At 46.3% G+C, this 21019-nt stretch overlaps 1 protein-coding gene across 1 annotated transcript; it reads left to right on the top strand.

Moving 5' to 3' along the window:
* Positions 1-7015: 7015 nt before the first annotated feature.
* On the top strand, positions 7016-21019 carry LOC139441887 (uncharacterized). Its single transcript, XM_071222637.1, has 3 exons — positions 7016-7307; positions 19534-19716; positions 19952-21019. Exons 1-3 carry the CDS (start codon positions 7016-7018, stop codon positions 20164-20166), a joined length of 690 nt encoding a protein of 229 aa, XP_071078738.1. The 3' UTR covers positions 20167-21019.

Raw genomic sequence — 21019 nt, 5'->3', positions numbered from 1 at the left:
TCCGACTTATCATGAGCACATGTGACCTAAGGAGTCGACCTGCAAAGTCCAACACCCATGCAGCCAAATGCGACTCGGATGTCAAACATGTCGCAGCGCATTGAAACTTTGCATGCGGGTAGACCTTGACCCGGCGGACACGTTTTCACCGTCCTTGACCCCCGGCCACTTCTGGGGGCGGAGCTATGGGCCGCCAAAGTCAGCTATAACATTGGCTCCAAATCGAAAAGTGATCGGTTCAGAATGCTCCACGTGACCTGAGGAGTCGTCCTGCAAAGTCTGAGACTCCTACGGCGATATGACCTTTTTGGTACAAATTGCGCCTAAGTCCAACACCCATGCAGCCAAATGCGACTCGGATGTCAAACTCGTCGCAGCGCATTGAAACTTTGCATGCGGGTAGACCTTGACCCGGCGGACACGTTTTCACCGTCCTTGACCCCCGGCCACTTCTGGGGGCGGAGCTATGGGCCGCCAAAGTCAGCTATAACATTGGTTCCAAATCGAAAAATGATCGGTTCAGAATGCTCCACGTGACCTGAGGAGTCGTCCTGCAAAGTCTGAGACTCCTACGGCGATAAGTCCAACACCCATGCAGCCAAATGCGACTCGGATGTCAAACTCGTCGCAGCGTATTGAAACTTTGCATGCGGGTAGACCTTGACCTCGCGGACACGTTTTCACCGTCCGTGACCCCGGATCTCTTCTGGGGGCGGAGCTATGGGCTCCATTGTCCAACCGTAACATTGGCTCCAAATCGAAAAATGTTCGGTTCAGAATGCTCCACGTGACCTGAGGAGTGGTCCTGCAAAGTCTGCGAAGTCCAACACCCATGCACTCAAATGGCACTTGGATGTCAAACTCGTCGCAGCGCATTGAAACTTTGCATGCGTGTAGACCTTGACCTCGCGGACACGTTTTCACCGTCCTTGACCCCAGATCACTTCTTGGGGGCGGAGCTATGGGCTCCATTGTCCAACCTTAACATTGGCTCCAAATCGAAAAATGTTCGGTTCAGAATGCTCCACGTGACCTGAAGAGTCGTCCTGCAAAGTCTGCGAAGTCCAACACCCATGCACTCAAATGGCACTCGGATGTCAAACTCGTTGCAGCGCATTGAAACTTTGCATGCGTGTAGACCTTGACCTCGCGCACACGTTTTCACCGTCCTTAACCCCGGATCACTTCTGGGGGCGGAGCTATGGGCTCCATTGTCCAACCTTAACATTGGCTCCAAATCGAAAAATGATCGGTTCAGAATGCTCCACGTGACCTGAGGAGTCGTCCTGCAAAGTCTGAAAATCTTACGCCGATTTGACATTTTTGGTCGAAATTGCGCCCAAGTCCAACACCCATGCACTCAAATGGCACTCGGATGTCAAACTCGTCGCAGCGCATTGAAACTTTGCATGCGGGTAGACCTTGACCTTGCAGACACGTTTTATCGTCCTTGACCCCAGATCCCTTCTGTGAGCGGAGCTATGGGCTCCATTGTCCAACCTTAACATTGGCTCCAAATCGAAAAATGTTCGGTTCAGAATGCTCCACGTGACCTGAGGAGTCGTCCTGCAAAGTCTGAAACTCTTACGCCGATTTGACATTTTTGGTCGAAATTGCGCCCAAGTCCAACACCCATGCACTCAAATGGCACTCGGATGTCAAACTCGTCGCAGCGCATTGAAACTTTGCATGCGGGTAGACCTTGACCTTGCAGACACGTTTTATCGTCCTTGACCCCAGATCCCTTCTGTGAGCGGAGCTATGGGCTCCATTGTCCAACCGTAACATTGGCTCCAAATCGAAAAAGTTTTGGTTTAGAATGCTCCATGCATGTGTTTATGAATCACTATCAAATAGTGATGATACCAGGGTTGCACGGAAAGTTGAGTGCATGTCTGCCCCACCGGTGGCAATCGTCACAAACACATTCAAAGGCAAGTCAATTGTTCACCTGAATGTTGGAACCTTGATCAAACAAGTTCTGAGTAAGAGTCGTAAGACGCTCTTTGACATGTTGGTAGAAAGAGCATGCTCGATTGTATCTCAAATGTTGTGAAATGTAAACACCAGAGGCTGGAGCTGCTAGCATTTGCTCGACATGAAGGGAAAGTTGACTGTTGGAAAGTTGAAGTCATCCCTCTTGTCATGCAGTCTGGTGGAGAGTGTTTTAATTTGTCACTCTGAATCTTTATGCATAGATCTACATATGAAACAGATGAGGCGGTCTCACTGGTCTGTTTTTCTAGTTCAGGTGGGTAAATTTGTGGAAGGGAATCGGCAATTTGATTGTTATTGAACGATATCAGATCAACGATGTACCTGAAGCTTAAGTTAAACCAATCCGAACCGAAATGCTGATATCATATGAATAAAGAAACAGATCACCAAGAAGGGGGGCACAACTGATGCCCATGGGGATGCCTTCTTCTTGCCTGAATGTCTTACCCAAAACTTTTACGTAGATGTTTCCACAAAATTTCCTGAACCTCTGAAAAAGATCAAAACTGTATCTGTGGTCGCCACGTTTTGTAACAATAGCCCCATGGATGAAGGAATGAACTTGTTCCTTAAGTTTATCATGTGGGATAGTGGTGTACAAAGTTGAAAAATTAAATGTTTCGACAGAATGGAACTTGGTTCTTTTCTGAGATTGCAAAAAGTCAAGCAAATCTGTTGAGATTTTGAGAATCCACATGGTATTTCACTTGTCTCAAATACTTTCTGTGAATATAAAGAAAGTCCTTCCTTGATTGTATTAAGGATTATGGTAAGTTTTTGAGACAGGGATTAGTGGGTACATTTGCTGGACCAATCGATGCATCTCTCTTTGTGCGGATTTTTATGGAGCTTTGGAATTCAGTACAAAAGAAGAATGGACATGTCTTCAGGCTTTAGAGTCAAGTCAAAATGTAATGATGTATGTATGATTTATGTCGCATTTTAGGTAGGGTCATGAACAAAAAATATGTTTTTACTTAACCATTGATAATTTTGTGGGATTATACTTCTCACAAATGAAAACTTTGCAAAAGAATGACATTTTCGAAAAGAGGAAAAAGGTTTCACAGCTCCACAGCCGATCCTCAACATCTGCACCACTGGCTACGACGTCTACACAACTCCATATGCTGATCCTGTGTAGCACCACTGGCTACGACGTCTACACATTTCCATCTGCTGATCCTCCACATCTGCACCACTGGCTACGACGTCTACACAACTCCATCTGCTGATCCTGTGTAGCACCACTGGCTACGACGTCTACACATCTCCATCTGCTGATCCTGTGTAGCACCATTGGCTACGACGTCTACACATCTCCATCTGCTGATCCTGTGTAGCACCACTAGCTAAGCGGTCTACACATATCCATCTGCTGATCCTGTGTAGCACCACTGGCTACGACGTCTACACAACTCCATCTGCTGATCCTGTGTAGCACCACTGGCTACGACGTCTACACATCTCCATATGCTGATCCTGTGTAGCACCACTGGCTACGACGTCTACACATCTCCGTCTGCTGATCCTGTGTGGCACCGCTGGCTACGACGTCTACGCATCTCCATCTACTGATCCTGCACATTTCCATCTGCTGATCCTCCACATCTGTACCACTGGCTACGACGTCTACACATCTCCATATGCTGATCCTGTGTAGCACCACTGGCTACGACGTCTACACATCTCCATAAGCTGATCCTGTGTAGCACCACTGGCTACGACGTCTACACATCTCCATATGCTGATCCTGTGTAGCACCACTGGCTACGACGTCTACACATCTCCATCTGCTGATCCTGTGTGGCACCGCTGGCTACGACGTCTACGCATCTCCATCTACTGATCCTGCACATTTCCATCTGCTGATCCTCCACATCTGCACCACTGGCTACGACGTCTACACATCTCCATATGCTAATCCTGTGAAGCACCACTGGCTACGACGTCTACACATCTCCATCTGCTGATCCTATGTAGCACCACTGGCTACGACGTCTACACATCTCTATCTGCTGATCCTGTGTAGCACCACTGGCTACGACGTCTACACATCTCCCATTGAAGCCCATTTCTGGTGTCTCCCGCAGTGATATTGCTGGAATATTACCCACTCACTATTTCATCGTCCTTTGTTGAATGTAAACTAGTGTCCAAAAGAAACGATACCACCTGTTTGCAACGACATAAAAGAAAAACTAAACAATGCAGAAGTTTAGGATTGGTGTTATGCTTTTGAGAAATCCTTTCACACCATCTGTACAAAGGGGTCGAAAAATGAACATTTTGTTAGAGCACTGATCACAGAAACAACGGGAAATGTCACACCACACGTCTCAAAGTCAAGTCAGTAGCGGGTATGTCCACCGTGAGCATCAATACATGCCAGAACACGCCTACGGACTGATGACGTCAAACGTCTGATGACGTTGGGAGTGATGCGTTGCCATTCCTCGAGGAGACATCGTTCCAAGTCCTGGACGTTGACTGGAGGCACACGGCGACGTCGGATTTGCCGATCGAGGTGGTCCCATAAGTGCTCGATGGGATTCATGTCCGGTGAACATGCGGGCCATTGCAAAACCTGTACGTTGGCGTTGGCAAGGAAGTTCTGTGTCAATCTTGCTGTGTGTGGCCTTGCATTGTCATGTTGGAAAAGGAGTCCACGAGGCTGTTGCTGAATAAAGGGCACCACAACAGGCCGTAGGATGTCATCAAGATAACGCTGTGCATTCAGGTTTCCACGAATTACGACAAGCATCGTTTTGACGTCACCACATATGCCACCCCAAACCATTAACCCTCCACCTCCAAACGGCCGGACCTGTTGGATACAGTTAGGCGCCAAACGTTCACCAAATCGTCGGTATACAAGCTGCCGTCCATCGTTTCTGAAGATGAGGAATCTGCTCTCATCAGAGAACATAACACGTGCCCAGTCCCGCCGTTGCCAACGTCGAACTCGCCTGGCCCAGATCAGTCTGTTGTTCCGGTGTCGAGGCGTCAGGAGCGGTCCGCGGTAGGGATGACGTGGCCGGATACCATACTGCCGTAGTCTCCTGTAGACGGTCTGTCGACTGACCCTGTGTCCCAGTGCTGTAGCCGCCGTGGACGTCGCTGTTACGGTGCGGTTCCTCAGGTGTAATACTCGGATGTAACCATCTTCACGGGGCGTGGTTACTCGTGGTCTTCCACTCCCCGCCTGTCTGACGTCTGACCTGTCTGACGTAACCGCTGCATCAACCTGGTGATAGTGATGCGTGCGCCGCCCAACCTTCTGGCGACGTCGACGTGTGAAGCTCCTTGTTGGACCATTCCAACGGCGCTCTCTCTCTCGATGGCTGTCAAACGTGGCATATCTTGTGTTCTTTTTGTTGCTGTGATCAGCCGTTTTATACAGTTTTTATGCATGTGCAGAACATGCTAGAGAGGGAAATGTCACTTTCACGAAATTTACGTTTTTTCCCGGAAGTGATCACGTGTTCCCGGTATTTTTTATCGACTATGCTGTGTTTGGGATGTGCAATACGAATTGGCATGTTTTCATACTAGACAATTCACTTAGTAAAAAACAATTTTGAAAATAAGTTGGTATCGTTTCTTTTGGACACTAGTTTATATGGTAAAACATTTTTTTACTTTTTTCGTATAACTTTAAATAGTCACGATATGGCCGAAGTTGTGACTTTATAAAAAAATCACTGAATAAAAGAGCTGGTAAATAATTCAGTGCAAGTGAGAAGAGGTTCCAGATTGTATTTCTATTGCTTGTGTATAATACATGTTAATTGCCCTCGGGGTTTTCCTTATCTTTTCAGCAGTAAATAATAGAACTCTTGAGCCTTTGTTGTATATGAAACAAAACCCTAAAGCCTTATCATTATATTTCTATTACTTGTGGCATTAAAAATTGACTAATCAGTGGTATCAGATTAAGTGCATGCACGTCTGTGTTTGGGTGTGTCATTGTGTGTGTGTGAGCGTGCGTGAGTTCGTGCGTGCGTGCGTGCGTGCGTGCGTGCGTGCGTGTGTGTGTGTGTGTGTGTGTGGCTGCTTGTACTAGCCCGAACTGATGCCGATTTATAGTGCTAGCACACTCATATACCATGCCGCAGTTTAACAGGAATAACCCACTCAGACACAGTATAGTGACTCCGAGCCGACCAGCCCTTGTTTTAGCCCCATAATGCTGAGCGCTAGACAGGGTAACAACAAGTACCATCTTTTGACGTCTTTTGGTATGACGCAGCTTGGTATCGAACCCCGGACCTCCGCTCTCTGGTAGACACTCTACGACTAGACCGAGGAGGCGGTCGTTAGACGCTTGGGGTTAAGACTGACCGCAATAGCCTCTGCATATTTAGATCTGGTCATCTGTGTGTCAAAAATGACAAGTTACTATCAGTACTGCTAACTTTAGAACTCACACTGTGAGGGCAACTGTTAACAGATTACTTAAATCATTGATGCTTTAGCTTGGTTATTATTGGCTAGTACCTTAAAATAACATTGGTTTATATTCGTCAATGCGCCCTAATGCAGCCGGTCTGTCTATTTAATTATGTTGCTCCTTCGTGTGGTGTATTTAGGTCCGCTTAAAACTCTTTGACAATTACGAGTCGGCACCTTTTTGGAGGAGGAGTTACTTCAGCGTGGGCAGCATCATCTTTAGTTAAGCACCTTGTCAGCAAGAAACACAACATGTGAACTAGTGACCTAACATGATGATGATGACTTTAGAGCCAACCATTTGCTCTTTGATATTTTGAATGTTTATTTATTAAAACTATCAGTCCTCCCAGACGGAATAAATAGTTTTTTTTATCAAGATCACGTGAACAAAACAGATCTTTTAATTAAATCCTTTTTTGCTTTACTGGTTGGCTACCAGTCCCAGTGCAGAAAAATACTGCGAAGTTCTTGATTTGGAGGACATTGGTACCCGATGGAAGGATCGTGTTTACTTTATATCCACCCTTGAACTAAGAGTTACATCTATCCGCGACTTAGCAAGATGAAAGTGTTACTTGTTTTGTTGCTCTTTGCCCCAGTTGTGGTAGCAAAGATGCCTGAAGTTCAAACCCATCTGTTTCAAAGAGTCTTTTCTCTGGATAACATGAATGTTTCAGAGATCCCCTCCAGGTTCAGTCAGTGTGAGGGTTTCCTGGAATGCGGGTCAATCTGTTCACGGGACGATCTGTGTGTCGCTATGGTGCACTATGATGGCAAGTGCTACACCTATGCTTCATCTGTTTCGCCATCTGGCATCGCAAAACCTGGCGCCAGAGCTTACACCAAGCGCAGAGGTGAGATACGAACTACAAGCCTTATGTTTAATACTAACTTCACATGTCTCATGCATCATTCTATTTCATAAATGTATTGCAGTCATTATACTATATTGCTTTAATCCAAATGTGATTGTTACCATTATCATTATCATTATCATTGTGTACATCACCATCCATCTTGCTAGCTTAAATACTCAGCAGTTGGTCGCACAGGAGGGCGACATTCACTTATACACCTCTAGTGACGTCAGCCTGTTGTTTCACGGGGCCGTGATTTCGGTGGAGTTAGTGTGTGAGTGAGTTATTTGAGCCATATAGCGACGGTAAAGGCTGATATCAACAAGACACCAGCGTTTTCAGTATCCAACGCCATGGAGTTCATGATAATTTTCTTTTGAATTTAGTGAATATATAATATAACAAAAAGTCTTAAGACTGTTTTCTCTTTATGCCATCAAAATAATTGATCGAATTTAAAATTAATTCTTACAAAAGGCCCTTCTCTGGAACAAAATAATTCATGGCAGTAAATTTTCGAACTCTGTCTTTGGTATGTCTTAGATAAGCTTATTCCAGTAGTTTCTGAGAATTTTTTTCCCCATTGCAGAGACTATGCACTTTGCAAAATAACATGGCTCAAAAGGCCGCCGTAACTGTGTATGCTCAAAATCTAAAAACATGTAGCAGGGGAGAAAAAACTGTTACCAAATGCCAAGATTGACAAGAAATCAGCAACACCAAGCCAATGGACGATTGCAAGCTGGACAAACCAGATCGCTTTGTTACTGCAGCGGAAACTACTCGACACATCGGGGAGACACCTACGACACATTACTGCAGACACCGTGCGTCAACGATTGACGAGACACCTCCACTGTCTGACAACGCCGTGGGGGACGTTATTCGGATGCTTGTGTTGTTGAGAGAGACTCGTGGGGTGATCCGAGCATCATGGTGTGGGGTGGAATTGGTCTTGCACAGAGGGTCGGCCCTGTGGTCTTCCAGAACATACCAGGGAAAGGCAATGGTGTCACAGCAGCTCGGTACATTGATCAAGTCTTGGGACCAAGCGCCATACCTCATTTGGTGTTTCAGCATGATAACGCCCGTGCCCACACCGCAAGAGACTTCCGCCAGCAGAATGGCATCAGAACCATGCAGTGACCTGCCCTCAGTCCCGATTTAAATCCCACTGAGCACCTGTGGGACGGGATTCAAAGACGACTGAATGACGTCTGACCAAGGCCAACATTGTAGTTGAACCGCGTCAGGCGTTCCTCAGGGGTTTGGTTCAAGTGCCTATGACCTTCATCAACCGCCTCAACTATTCCATGTATCGACGTTGCACGGCAGTCATCAATGCACATGGCAAACACATGAGATACTGCCTTTTGATGCCATTTTCTCAGAGACTAGAGTGTTTCACTTTAAGAACATTTGACACTTTAATTTCAACCTTCATGATCAGTTTTGCCACGTTTCATCTTTCAATATGTCTCAAAGTATGTTTACACTGTTTGGACAAATAAGGTCTCTCCTGCATCTATCCATGGTGACCAATCTTTTTTTCGGTTCAGTATATGTTTGACGGTGAACAGTTCCTCACAAGGGATAGACCTATGAGATCTGTCCTCATTTAAATTAGCAGATATTCGTGACTAAACCGACTGTGGCCAATACATCGTCGCAAAATGACCTCACCATGTCTTGACTGACAACCATTTATTGGGTTCAATTCATAAAGTTGATTGATTCATACTTGGTTGTCCCATCTTCTTTGCATGAGATCCCGAGTATAACTTTTGATGGTTGGCTTGAAATTACGAGACAGGGAGAAGAGATCCAGCATCTGCTTTGCAGTCCCCTGCTATGGCTACATGACTTGGCTACCAGCAAATTGGACAACAGAAAGATCCTTATGAAGTTCTAAAATGTCTTGGATAAAAGGATGATTCGAGGACACATTTTTAAGTGCCTGAAGTCAAAACAAGGAGTCGGAAAAAAATATTGCACATTGCATTTGTTGCTGAATAGAGGTCAAAGTTGTTAAGATAGCTTTGGCTTCAGCAGTGAAGATTAAATTATTACTTGGGCTTCTTGTGGAAACAGTTACATGGGTCCAATGACGGTCACACGCGCAACTTCGCTACTATCTCTGCAACCGCGGATACAGTGACTTAGCTTTGGAACTGCTCGGTGACCTAGCCCGTTGTGGCTGGTAGGTTTTGCCACAACATGACTTCCTGTGACGAGATTGTCAATAGGTCTATGCCACGTGACTGCCGCACCCCTACTCTTCGTGAGGACTTCCAATGGTGCTTTGCCACAGTTTCTTCAAACTGGCTACTGGTGGGTCCACCTTCTCTATGTTGTGATCCAGTATTGGCAGATGTGCTCATTTAGATCGAGACTGACCAAGAAAACCGACCAACTGGAGGAACTCTGTTAAAACTTTCTCGAGAATGGTGTGGTCTCGCTTCGTCGTCCATGTAGTCGTGTCTAGTAACCAGAGAGTGGTTATCAAAATTGGATGAAGGATTTGACGCATGTACGTGTCACCTGTCACATTCCCCAGTACAGTGACAACAGGCAACAATGGTCAAGACAATAGTTCATCATAATATGAAATGGTACTTTCATTTGGCGTGGTCAGTGCTTTTTCACAAATCGCGAGGGCTGTTTATGTCATCTCACATAGGTGGTAGTCACAGAATGATTGACTTAATAGATTTATTCAGGTCCCAAAGTGTCCAATCTTTAACGATGTGTACCATCTGAAAAATTCAAAAGTGATTTCCCAACAAAAGACATATTCAGTTTAGGTGCGAATATACCAAGGATTTGTAGTATACCCCAGCTACTGGTAAGTTGTTTTAGACACTTGGGTCAGATATATTGGTAGGCAAAGCATTAACACCACTAAGATGTTCTTTCCAACCTGTGGTATTGCAACATACAATACTTCAATACTTACAAATTCAACAACAGTTAAGTTGGTGGTTATTCTTATTTTCTCGATCATAATGGTGGATTTCTGAGTCATAAGTAGCGGCTCCAGCCGTGGGTTACATGACCCTCAATTCTGGAGAGACTGCTTTTTCTCTCAACTCGTTCGGGATTACAATCTTTGTACCATATGCATACAATTGAAAGGCAGTTAAAAATTCACAACGGGTCCCTTGAAAACAGAGCTTGTAAAAGTAATTTTCAAAAACTAGATACCATCATCATCAAGGCCTGCGGCTTTGCCTTGGAGTCTTTTGAACTTCTCCCATTCATAGTATGTATGTAGAGGCAGGTGAGCTTTCGCTTACAGCACACCGTCTGAAATTATCCTTAAAATACATCACTAAATTACATTTCAGTCAGTAAAATCCAGCTTTTTAGCGATCTAATCCACCTTATGTTGATATTTACTATAAGAAATCATCTCTTTTTCCACCAATTGGATTGAGAAATAAATCTGCAATTTCCGCTGCTCAAATTAACTTTTAAGATTCCCATCCAACTTTTTGTCATCACCTCCTTGGCAAATGGTAAGGCCAAATATAGACATTGACTAACCTTAAATCAGACATAAACCCACTAATTAATAAACAATAATAAAATCAATTTAGAAACACATATGACACTTACAAATCTATATTTAAAAATGGATCCAAGGATGGTGGCACAGTTGCTTATCTGTCACTGGATAAGGACTAGTATCTTCAAGATTACCAGATAACAGCCCCATATTCACAGCAGAAGCAAACGACATTTTAACGGCTCTAAAATATATCAATAACCAAGCTGGACATAAAGAATTCATTATCATATTTTCAGATGTTCTTTCGTGTCTTTAGGCTATTAAAATACACTACTGGGCAAAAGAAAATTTCCACTTTAAGAATAGTTGTATAAAAAGCAAAAAAGCTGGTACAGGTTTGAACCCCCGCAGAAAACATTCGCCCAAAAGCAACATGACCACAACCACAACGCAGATTTTCGAACGCAGCTTTCCAAATCATGCATTGTTGAAAACGTGCAAAACGTGATTTTGAGACATTGGTCCAAATGCACGTGCGTGATTGTGGCATAAATACCGACGTTGGACAGAGGAGGCATTCAGTAAGCAAAATAACACCAAGAATATGCCCAGACTTACACAAGCGCAACGAGACAGAGCGATCGGTATGGCCAATAAGGGGGCTACTCAACGTCAGATAGCCAGAACCTTCAACTGCTCCCAGACCACCATCAGCAAGTTGATAATCCGCTACCAACAGGACAGACTCAAGACCGGCCAAGATAGGGGAGACCGAGAGTGACAACACCGGCCGAAGACCGCTACATCCGGCAGATTCACCTCCGAAACAGATGTGTGACGGCGACGTCAACGGCGGCAACAACACTGGGGCATGCCATCAGCAGACGAACAGCCCTTCGACGACTTCGTACGGCTGGTATACGAGCCTACCGACCCTTCCGTGGAATGGCCTTGACCCGTCTACACCGTCAACGCAGACTGCAATGGACACGAACTGTACGTCGGTGGCAGCGGCCTGACTGGGCGAGCGTGCTCTTTACAGATGAAAGTCGGTTCTGTCTGTTCAGGAACGATGGCAGAGTTCGAGTTTTTCGACCAAGGGGAGAGCGACTGACGCCAAACTGCATTAGAGACGTTCACCCGTTTGGAGGTGGAGGCGTCATGGTATGGGGTGGCATTTGTGGCCCGATAACAACACGGCTGGTTATCATCCTAGGAAACCTGAATGCTCAGAGATACAGGGATGAAGTGTTGAGACCTGTTGTTGTGTTCTTTCTTCAACATCAGCCAAGAGGATTAATTTTGCAACAAGACAACGCAAGGCCTCACACCGCCCGAGTTGTTCAAGACAACCTGAACAACGTTAACGTCAAAGTATTGCCCTGGCCACCTTGTTCTCCAGACATGAACCCCATTGAACATCTCTGGGATCATCTTGATCGTCAGCTGAACAGACTCTGTTGAACTTATGGAACAGGATTACTGTTGACGTTATCCGCCGACTGACGACGTCAATGAGGAGGCGTGTGTTGGCGTGCATGGATGCCCAGGGTGGTCACACTCGCTATTGATGACGTGTTACCTGACTACTGTGTCATTAATGGACTCTTCGTGCACTTTTTCAATGAACTCTGATTTGTGAAATTTTATATTTGGACCCCCTGACTCTTTCTTTGTGTATTTCGGAGAATGCAATATCGGCATTACATAGAGAATAACCCGAGTGTCTTTTGATATCAAATATATCAACACGAGTTGATAAAAGTGGGAAAACTCCGAGGCTTGCCGAGCACCATTCAGATTTTCAAGCCTTTTTAACAAGAACCAGCATGAGATGTGTCTGCACCTTACTAGAACCAGCATGAGATGTGTCTGCACCTTACTCGAACCAGCATGAGATGTGTCTGCACCTTACTCGAACCAGCATGAGATGTGTCTGCACCTTACTCGAACCAGCATGAGATGTATATGCACCTTACTCGAACCAGCATGAGATGTGTCTGCACCTTACTCGAACCAGCATGAGATGTGTCTGCACCTTACTCGAACCAGCATGAGATGTATCTGCACCTTACTAGAACCAGCATGAGATGTGTCTGCACCTTACTAGAACCAGCATGAGATGTGTCTGCACCTTACTCGAACCAGCATGAGATGTGTCTGCACCTTACTCGAACCAGCATGAGATGTGTCTGCACCTTACTAGAACCAGCATGAGATGTGTCTGCACCTTACTAGAACCAGCATGAGATGTGTCTGCACCTTACTCGAACCAGCATGAGATGTGTCTGCACCTTACTAGAACCAGCATGAGATGTGTCTGCACCTTACTCGAACCAGCATGAGATGTGTCTGCACCTTACTAGAACCAGCATGAGATGTATATGCACCTTACTCGAACCAGCATGAGATGTGTCTGCACCTTACTCGAACCAGCATGAGATGTGTCTGCACCTTACTCGAACCAGCATGAGATGTATCTGCACCTTACTAGAACCAGCATGAGATGTGTCTGCACCTTACTAGAACCAGCATGAGATGTGTCTGCACCTTACTCGAACCAGCATGAGATGTGTCTGCACCTTACTCGAACCAGCATGAGATGTGTCTGCACCTTACTAGAACCAGCATGAGATGTGTCTGCACCTTACTAGAACCAGCATGAGATGTGTCTGCACCTTACTCGAACCAGCATGAGATGTGTCTGCACCTTACTAGAACCAGCATGAGATGTGTCTGCACCTTACTAGAACCAGCATGAGATGTGTCTGCACCTTACTAGAACCAGCATGAGATGTGTCTGCACCTTAGTTGAACGTAGCAAAGTGTGTTTCCATCGGGCACGTGGTCTCACACATAAGTGTTGTGATTCAACTGTTGATAACGAAAGGATTGTCTAAGACGTGGAAAGCTTGTTTTATGTTGCGTGAGTTTATATCCTCGTCGCCATTGTGGCATTCCACTAGACTTTGCTTCATACAATAGCTGGACACTGTACACTGGACACTGTCCACTGGACACTGGACACTGTCCACTGGACACTGGACACTGTTCACTGGACACTGGACACTGTTCACTGAACACTGGATACTGGACACTGTTCACTGGACACTGGACACTGTTCACCGGACACTGGACACTGTTCACTGGACACTGGACACTGGACACTGGACACTGCACACTGGACACTGCACACTGCACACTGGACACTGAAACACTGGACACTGTTCACTGGAGTCTGCACACTGGACACTGCAACACTGGACACTGCAACACTGCACACTGGACACTGAAACACTGGACACTGGACACTGGACACCGGACACTGCACACTGGACACTGCACACTGGACACTGCACACTGGACACTTGAACACTTGACACTGAAACACCGGACACTGGACACTGTTCACTGGACACTGGACACTGTTCACTGGACACTGGACACTGGACACTGTTCACTGGACACTGGACACTGGACCACTGGACACTGGACACTGGACCACTGGACAATGGACACTGCACACTGGACACTTAAACACTGGACACTGGACACTGAAACACTGGACACTGGACACTGGATGCTGAAACACTATAACACTGGACACTGAAACACTGGACACTGGACACTGACACACTGGACACTGGACACTGGACACTTAAACACTGGACACTGGACACTGAAACACTGGAGACTGGACACTGAAACACTGGACACTGGACACTGAAACACTGGACACTGGACACTGGACACTGAAACACTGGACACTGGACACTGGACACTGGACACTGAAACACTGCACACTGCACACTGGACACTGAAACACTGGACACTGGACACTGAAACACTGGAGACTGGACACTGAAACACTGGACACTGGACACTGAAACACTGCACACTGGACACTGGACACTTAAACACTGGACACTGGACACTGAAACACTGGAGACTGGACACTGAAACACTGGACACTGGACACTGAAACACTGCACACTGGACACTGGACACTGAAACACTGGACACTGGACACTGAAACACTGGACACTGGACACTGGACACTGAAACACTGGACACTGGACCATGCACACTGGACACTGCACACTGGACACCGGACACCGGACACCGCACACCAGACACTGAAACACTGGACACTGTTCACTGGACACTGGACACTGGACACTGAAACACTGAACACTGGACACTGGACACTGAAACACTGGACACTGGACACTGGACACTGAAACACTGGACACTGGACACTGTTCACTGGACACTGGACACTGGACCACTGGACACTGGACACTGGACACTGAAACACTGGACACTGGACACTGGACACTGGACACTGACACAATGGACAATGGACACTGCACATTGGACACTTAAACACTGGACACTGGACACTGAAACACTGGACACTGGACACTGGATGCTGAAACACTATAACACTGGACACTGAAACACTGGACACTGGACACTGACACACTGGACACTGGACACTGGACACTTAAACACTGGACACTGGACACTGAAACACTGGACACTGGACACTGACACACTGGACAATGGACACTGCACACTGGACACTTAAACACTGGACACTGGACACTGAAACACTGGACACTGGACACTGGATGCTGAAACACTATAACACTGGACACTGAAACACTGGACACTGGACACTGACACACTGGACACTGGACACTGGACACTTAAACACTGGACACTGGACACTGAAACACTGGAGACTGGACACTGAAACACTGGACACTGGACACTGAAACACTGGACACTGGACACTGGACACTGGACACTGAAACACTGGACACTGGACACTGAAACACTGGACAGTGGACCATGCACACTGGGCACTGAAACACTGGACACTGCACACTGGACACCGGACACCGGACACCGCACACCAGACACTGAAACACTGGACACTGTTCACTGGACACTGGACACTGGACACTGAAACACTGGACACTGCACACTGGACACTGAAACACTGGACACTGGACACTGGACACTATTCACTGGACACTGCACACTGCACACTGGACACTGGACACTGGACACTGCACACCGGACACTGCACACTGGACACTGGACACTGGACACTGGATGCTGCACACCGGACACTGGACACTGGACACTGGACACTGTTCACTTGACACTGGACACTGGACACTGCACACTGGACACTGGACACTGGACACTGCACACTGGACACTGTTCACTGGACACTGCACACTGAAACACTGGACACTGTTCACTGGAGTCTGCACACTGGACACTGCAACACTGGACACTGCAACACTGCACACTGGACACTGGACACTGGATACTGGACACTGTTCACTGGACACTGCACAATGGACACTGCACACTGGACACTGGACACTGGACACTGCAACACTGCACACTGGACACTGGACACTGGACACCGGACACTGCACACTGGACACTGCACAATGGACACTGCACATTGGACACTTAAACACTGGACACTGGACACTGAAACACTGGACACTGGACACTGGATGCTGAAACACTATAACACTGGACACTGAAACACTGGACACTGGACACTGACACACTGGACACTGGACACCGGACACTTAAACACTGGACACTGGACACTGAAACACTGGACACTGGACACTGACACACTGGACAATGGACACTGCACACTGGACACTTAAACACTGGACACTGGACACTGAAACACTGGACACTGGACACTGGATGCTGAAACACTATAACACTGGACACTGAAACACTGGACACTGGACACTGACACACTGGACACTGGACACTGGACACTTAAACACTGGACACTGGACACTGAAACACTGGAGACTGGACACTGAAACACTGGACACTGGACACTGAAACACTGGACACTGGACACTGGACACTGGACACTGAAACACTGGACACTGGACACTGAAACACTGGACAGTGGACCATGCACACTGGGCACTGAAACACTGGACACTGCACACTGGACACCGGACACCGGACACCGCACACCAGACACTGAAACACTGGACACTGTTCACTGGACACTGGACACTGGACACTGAAACACTGGACACTGCACACTGGACACTGAAACACTGGACACTGGACACTGGACACTATTCACTGGACACTGCACACTGCACACTGGACACTGGACACTGGACACTGCACACCGGACACTGCACACTGGACACTGGACACTGGACACTGGATGCTGCACACCGGACACTGGACACTGGACACTGGACACTGTTCACTGGACACTGGACACTGGACACTGCACACTGGACACTGGACACTGGACACTGCACACTGGACACTGTTCACTGGACACTGCACACTGAAACACTGGACACTGTTCACTGGAGTCTGCACACTGGACACTGCAACACTGGACACTGCAACACTGCACACTGGACACTGGACACTGGATACTGGACACTGTTCACTGGACACTGCACAATGGACACTGCACACTGGACACTGGACACTGGACACTGCAACACTGCACACTGGACACTGGACACTGGACACCGGACACTGCACACTGGACACTGCACAATGGACACTGCACACTGGACACTGGACACTGGACACTGCAACACTGCACACTGGACACTGGACACTGGACACCGGACACTGCACACTGGACACTGCACAATGGACACTGCACACTGGACACTGGACACTGGACACTGCAACACTGCACACTGGACACTGGACACTGCACACTGGACACTGCACACTGGACAATGGACACTGGACACTGGACACCGAACACCGGACACCGCACACCGGACACCGTTCACTGGACACTGCACACTGGACACTGGACACTGGACACTGTTCACTGGACACTGCACACTGTTCACTAGACACTGTTCACTGGACACTGGACACTGGACACTAGACACTTGACACTGGACACTGGACACTGGACACTGCACACTGTTCACTAGACACTGTTCACTGGACACTGGACACTGGACACTAGACACTAGACACTTGACACTGGACACTGGACACTGGACACTGTTCACTGGACACTGGACACTGGACACTGGACACTGGACACTAGACACTTGACACTGGACACTGGACACTGGACACTGCACACTGTTCACTAGACACTGTTCACTGGACACTGGACACTGGACACTAGACACTAGACACTAGACACTTGACACTGGACACTGGACACTGAAACACTGGACACTGGACAATGAAACACGAAACACTGGACACTAGACACTAGACACTAGACACTTGACACTGGACACTGGACACTGAAACACTGGACACTGGACAATGAAACACGAAACACTGGACACTAGACACTAGACACTAGACACTTGACACTGGACACTGGACACTGGACACTGAAACACTGGACACTGGACAATGAAACACGAAACACTGGACACTGGACACTGGACACTTAAACACTGGACACTGGACACCGGACACCGCACACTGGACACTGAAACACTGGACACTGGACACCGGACACCGCACACAGGCCACTGGACACTGGACACTGGACACTGCACACTGGACACTGGACACTGCACACTGCACACTGCACACTGCACACTGGACACTGCACACAGGCCACTGGCCACTAGCCACTGGACACTGCACACTGAACACTGGACACTGGACACTGCACACTGCACACAGGACACTGGACACTGGACACTGCACACTGGACACTGGACACTGGACACTGCACACTCTTCAATGCACACTGCACACTGGACACTGGACACTGGACACTGCACACTGGACGCTGCACACTGCACACAGGACACTGCACACTGCACACTGCACACTGCACACTGGACACTGGACACTGCAATATTGAAACACTGGACACTGGACACTGAAACAAAGACAGGAGTTAAACAAATGAAATAAGTCGATGATGATAGATGTTTTCTCTGTACATTTGTCACTGAAAATTAGGTATGCCTAAATTCTAACTCTGTAAATGCCCCTTCAAGGGGATGGACGAGCACTGGTCTACAGACCTCGGGGAGAATACTACGCCGGAACTGCGTACAGGAAGTGGACAGGTTTGGTGGGGGTAGCGTTATGTCGGCGGCTATCTCTTATCACGAAAAACTAATGTTCACCTTGAAGATAACATTATGTTCGATAGCAGTACAATCATGGTAAATTACTTAATCATATTTTGCTAGTCTTTACGAGAACATCTATACATATCTAGCAATGAGGGCACGATATTATCATATGATCTGTTGTCAGTTGCCGCAAAGTCACCTATAATGAAATATTTATTTCAAAGAAAAATATTAACATTACGTTTGAAAACACAAGCGACAAAAAACATTTCCGTCATCATAATAATCATAAGCATGTGTTTGGGCATCAAAGCCAAATAGTAATGACACCTGGTGTTCGCGAAAAGGTGAGATTCCCCACCCCAACTGGTGGCATAAACATGTGCAAATGTGTGTCAACATGAACAGAAACACAGGAACATATGGTCAGTGTCAAAATAGGGGACTACAAGGACAGGAAATACCTGGAATTTTAATGCTTGAATGCAAGAATTTTAATGCTTGAATGCAAGAGCCATGGTGGGCATTCCATGCTTTAATGATGAATATGGAAAGCTGAATTGTCAAAGATCGAAATGATGTATAATATTGTGCATTTCAGCCAAGACATGCCCACCCGACTTCCATCACGACAAAGAAGCACGGCTGTGCGTGAAGATCGTTGCGAACCCTTACGGAACCTTCAGTGAGAAGAGATGCACCGAACAGTCCAAAGATGCCCGTCCTGCCCAGATTGAAACAGCACGGAAACATCGAGCAGTGGTGATCTATGTGGATAAAAAAGGTTATGGATTATGTATCAGTTATATGTAACAAACTGTTGTTGAACATCTATGGTTTCAATTAATTTAGAAACTGTAATTATGATTGAAGATCGCTATTTCTTGAAAATAACAATACAGCCTCTATGTGAACAGTATGGCACAACCAGTATAAATCAACTGACAGGTGAGTGAAATGAGAAACTGTATTTTGGATTCTATGAGCCAGGGAATATAAGTTAACTTATTTGATTTTAGGAACCATGTCAAACGTCTTCGTTGGTGGCAGAACAAATGCCAAGGGAGCCTATTCCTGGTTGGATGGCACTGCGATCAGGAGTAATATGTGGTGTCCGGGTCGTTCTTTAGGCCAGAAATGTGTTCAACTTTGGACAAAGGGGGGATTTTGCCTGAAAGATTGTGATTGCTATTCTTCTAAAGAAATATTGTGTGAAGTGCCCCTGAATGAGTAGCAGGAAAGTTGCACTGAACACTTTTATTTGACTATTGTGAGGTGATATTGTGTTGCGGACATTTTAGTCCATTTACGAAATTTAAAAATTTGTTGGTAACAAACCAAGATATAGCTAATGATTCATTACAGACATTATCATAAGAAATTTTCAAACATTAGATTAACACAATATGTGCTGTGCTGAAATATTACAATTTGTGAAGTTGACATAATAATTATTGTAACAACTGATGACTGAATTTTCTCTGGTCATTCATAGGTTTTCAAGGTATTCAGGGATCATATTAAAAATTAACAAGCTTAGCTGAGTTTAGACATACGTACTAAATGATGTTGTATATTTAAGAAATTATCTTGGATATGACTTTGTCAGATATTACTCTAGGGAATACATGATATATCTGTAATCAGCCATGACAGCTGGCAATCACCTATCCACCTTCAATAACTAGCGCTTTGAAAATGATGATTGACTTACATGTATGCTTATTTGGCATATTAACAATCGGATTTGTGTGGCTGGATTATTAATATCAAAACTAGGACAGACACAGGAAAAAATATTTACAATGTATGGCTGTTATATTGTTGAGTAAATATCTCCTTCTGTAAGTAGCCCCTACAGACACACCTGTGTTTTGTTAGATCCGTGTCACATACCTTTATTACATTCGCAAGAGACCCGTGGAGATTCCGGGATAGAATAGGTCTTCAGCAACCCATGCTTGCCGTAAAAGGCGACTATGCTTGTCGTAAGAGGCAACTAATGGGATCGGGTGGTCAGGCTCGCTGACTTGGTTGAAGCATCTCATCCAAGCTGAATTTCCCTCATCGTGTATAAGAATACTCTG

This window comes from Haliotis cracherodii, unplaced genomic scaffold, assembly GCF_022045235.1.
Source record: "Haliotis cracherodii isolate W230 unplaced genomic scaffold, xgHalCrac1.p SCAF_47, whole genome shotgun sequence".
Taxonomy (NCBI): domain Eukaryota; kingdom Metazoa; phylum Mollusca; class Gastropoda; order Lepetellida; family Haliotidae; genus Haliotis; species Haliotis cracherodii.
This window is presented reverse-complemented; position numbering and strand designations above follow the sequence as displayed.

What these genes read in the sequence shown, in the direction of transcription:
- LOC139441887 (XM_071222637.1), top strand. Translation starts at nt 7,016, where the DNA reads ATGAAAGTGTTACTTGTTTTGTTGCTCTTTGCCCCAGTTGTGGTAGCA. An exon ending in AGCTTACACCAAGCGCAGAG is followed by an intron (nt 7,308 to 19,533) that starts GTGAGATACGAA and finishes TGTGCATTTCAG; the next exon opens with CCAAGACATGCCCACCCGAC. An exon ending in GATCTATGTGGATAAAAAAG is followed by an intron (nt 19,717 to 19,951) that starts GTTATGGATTAT and finishes ATTTGATTTTAG; the next exon opens with GAACCATGTCAAACGTCTTC.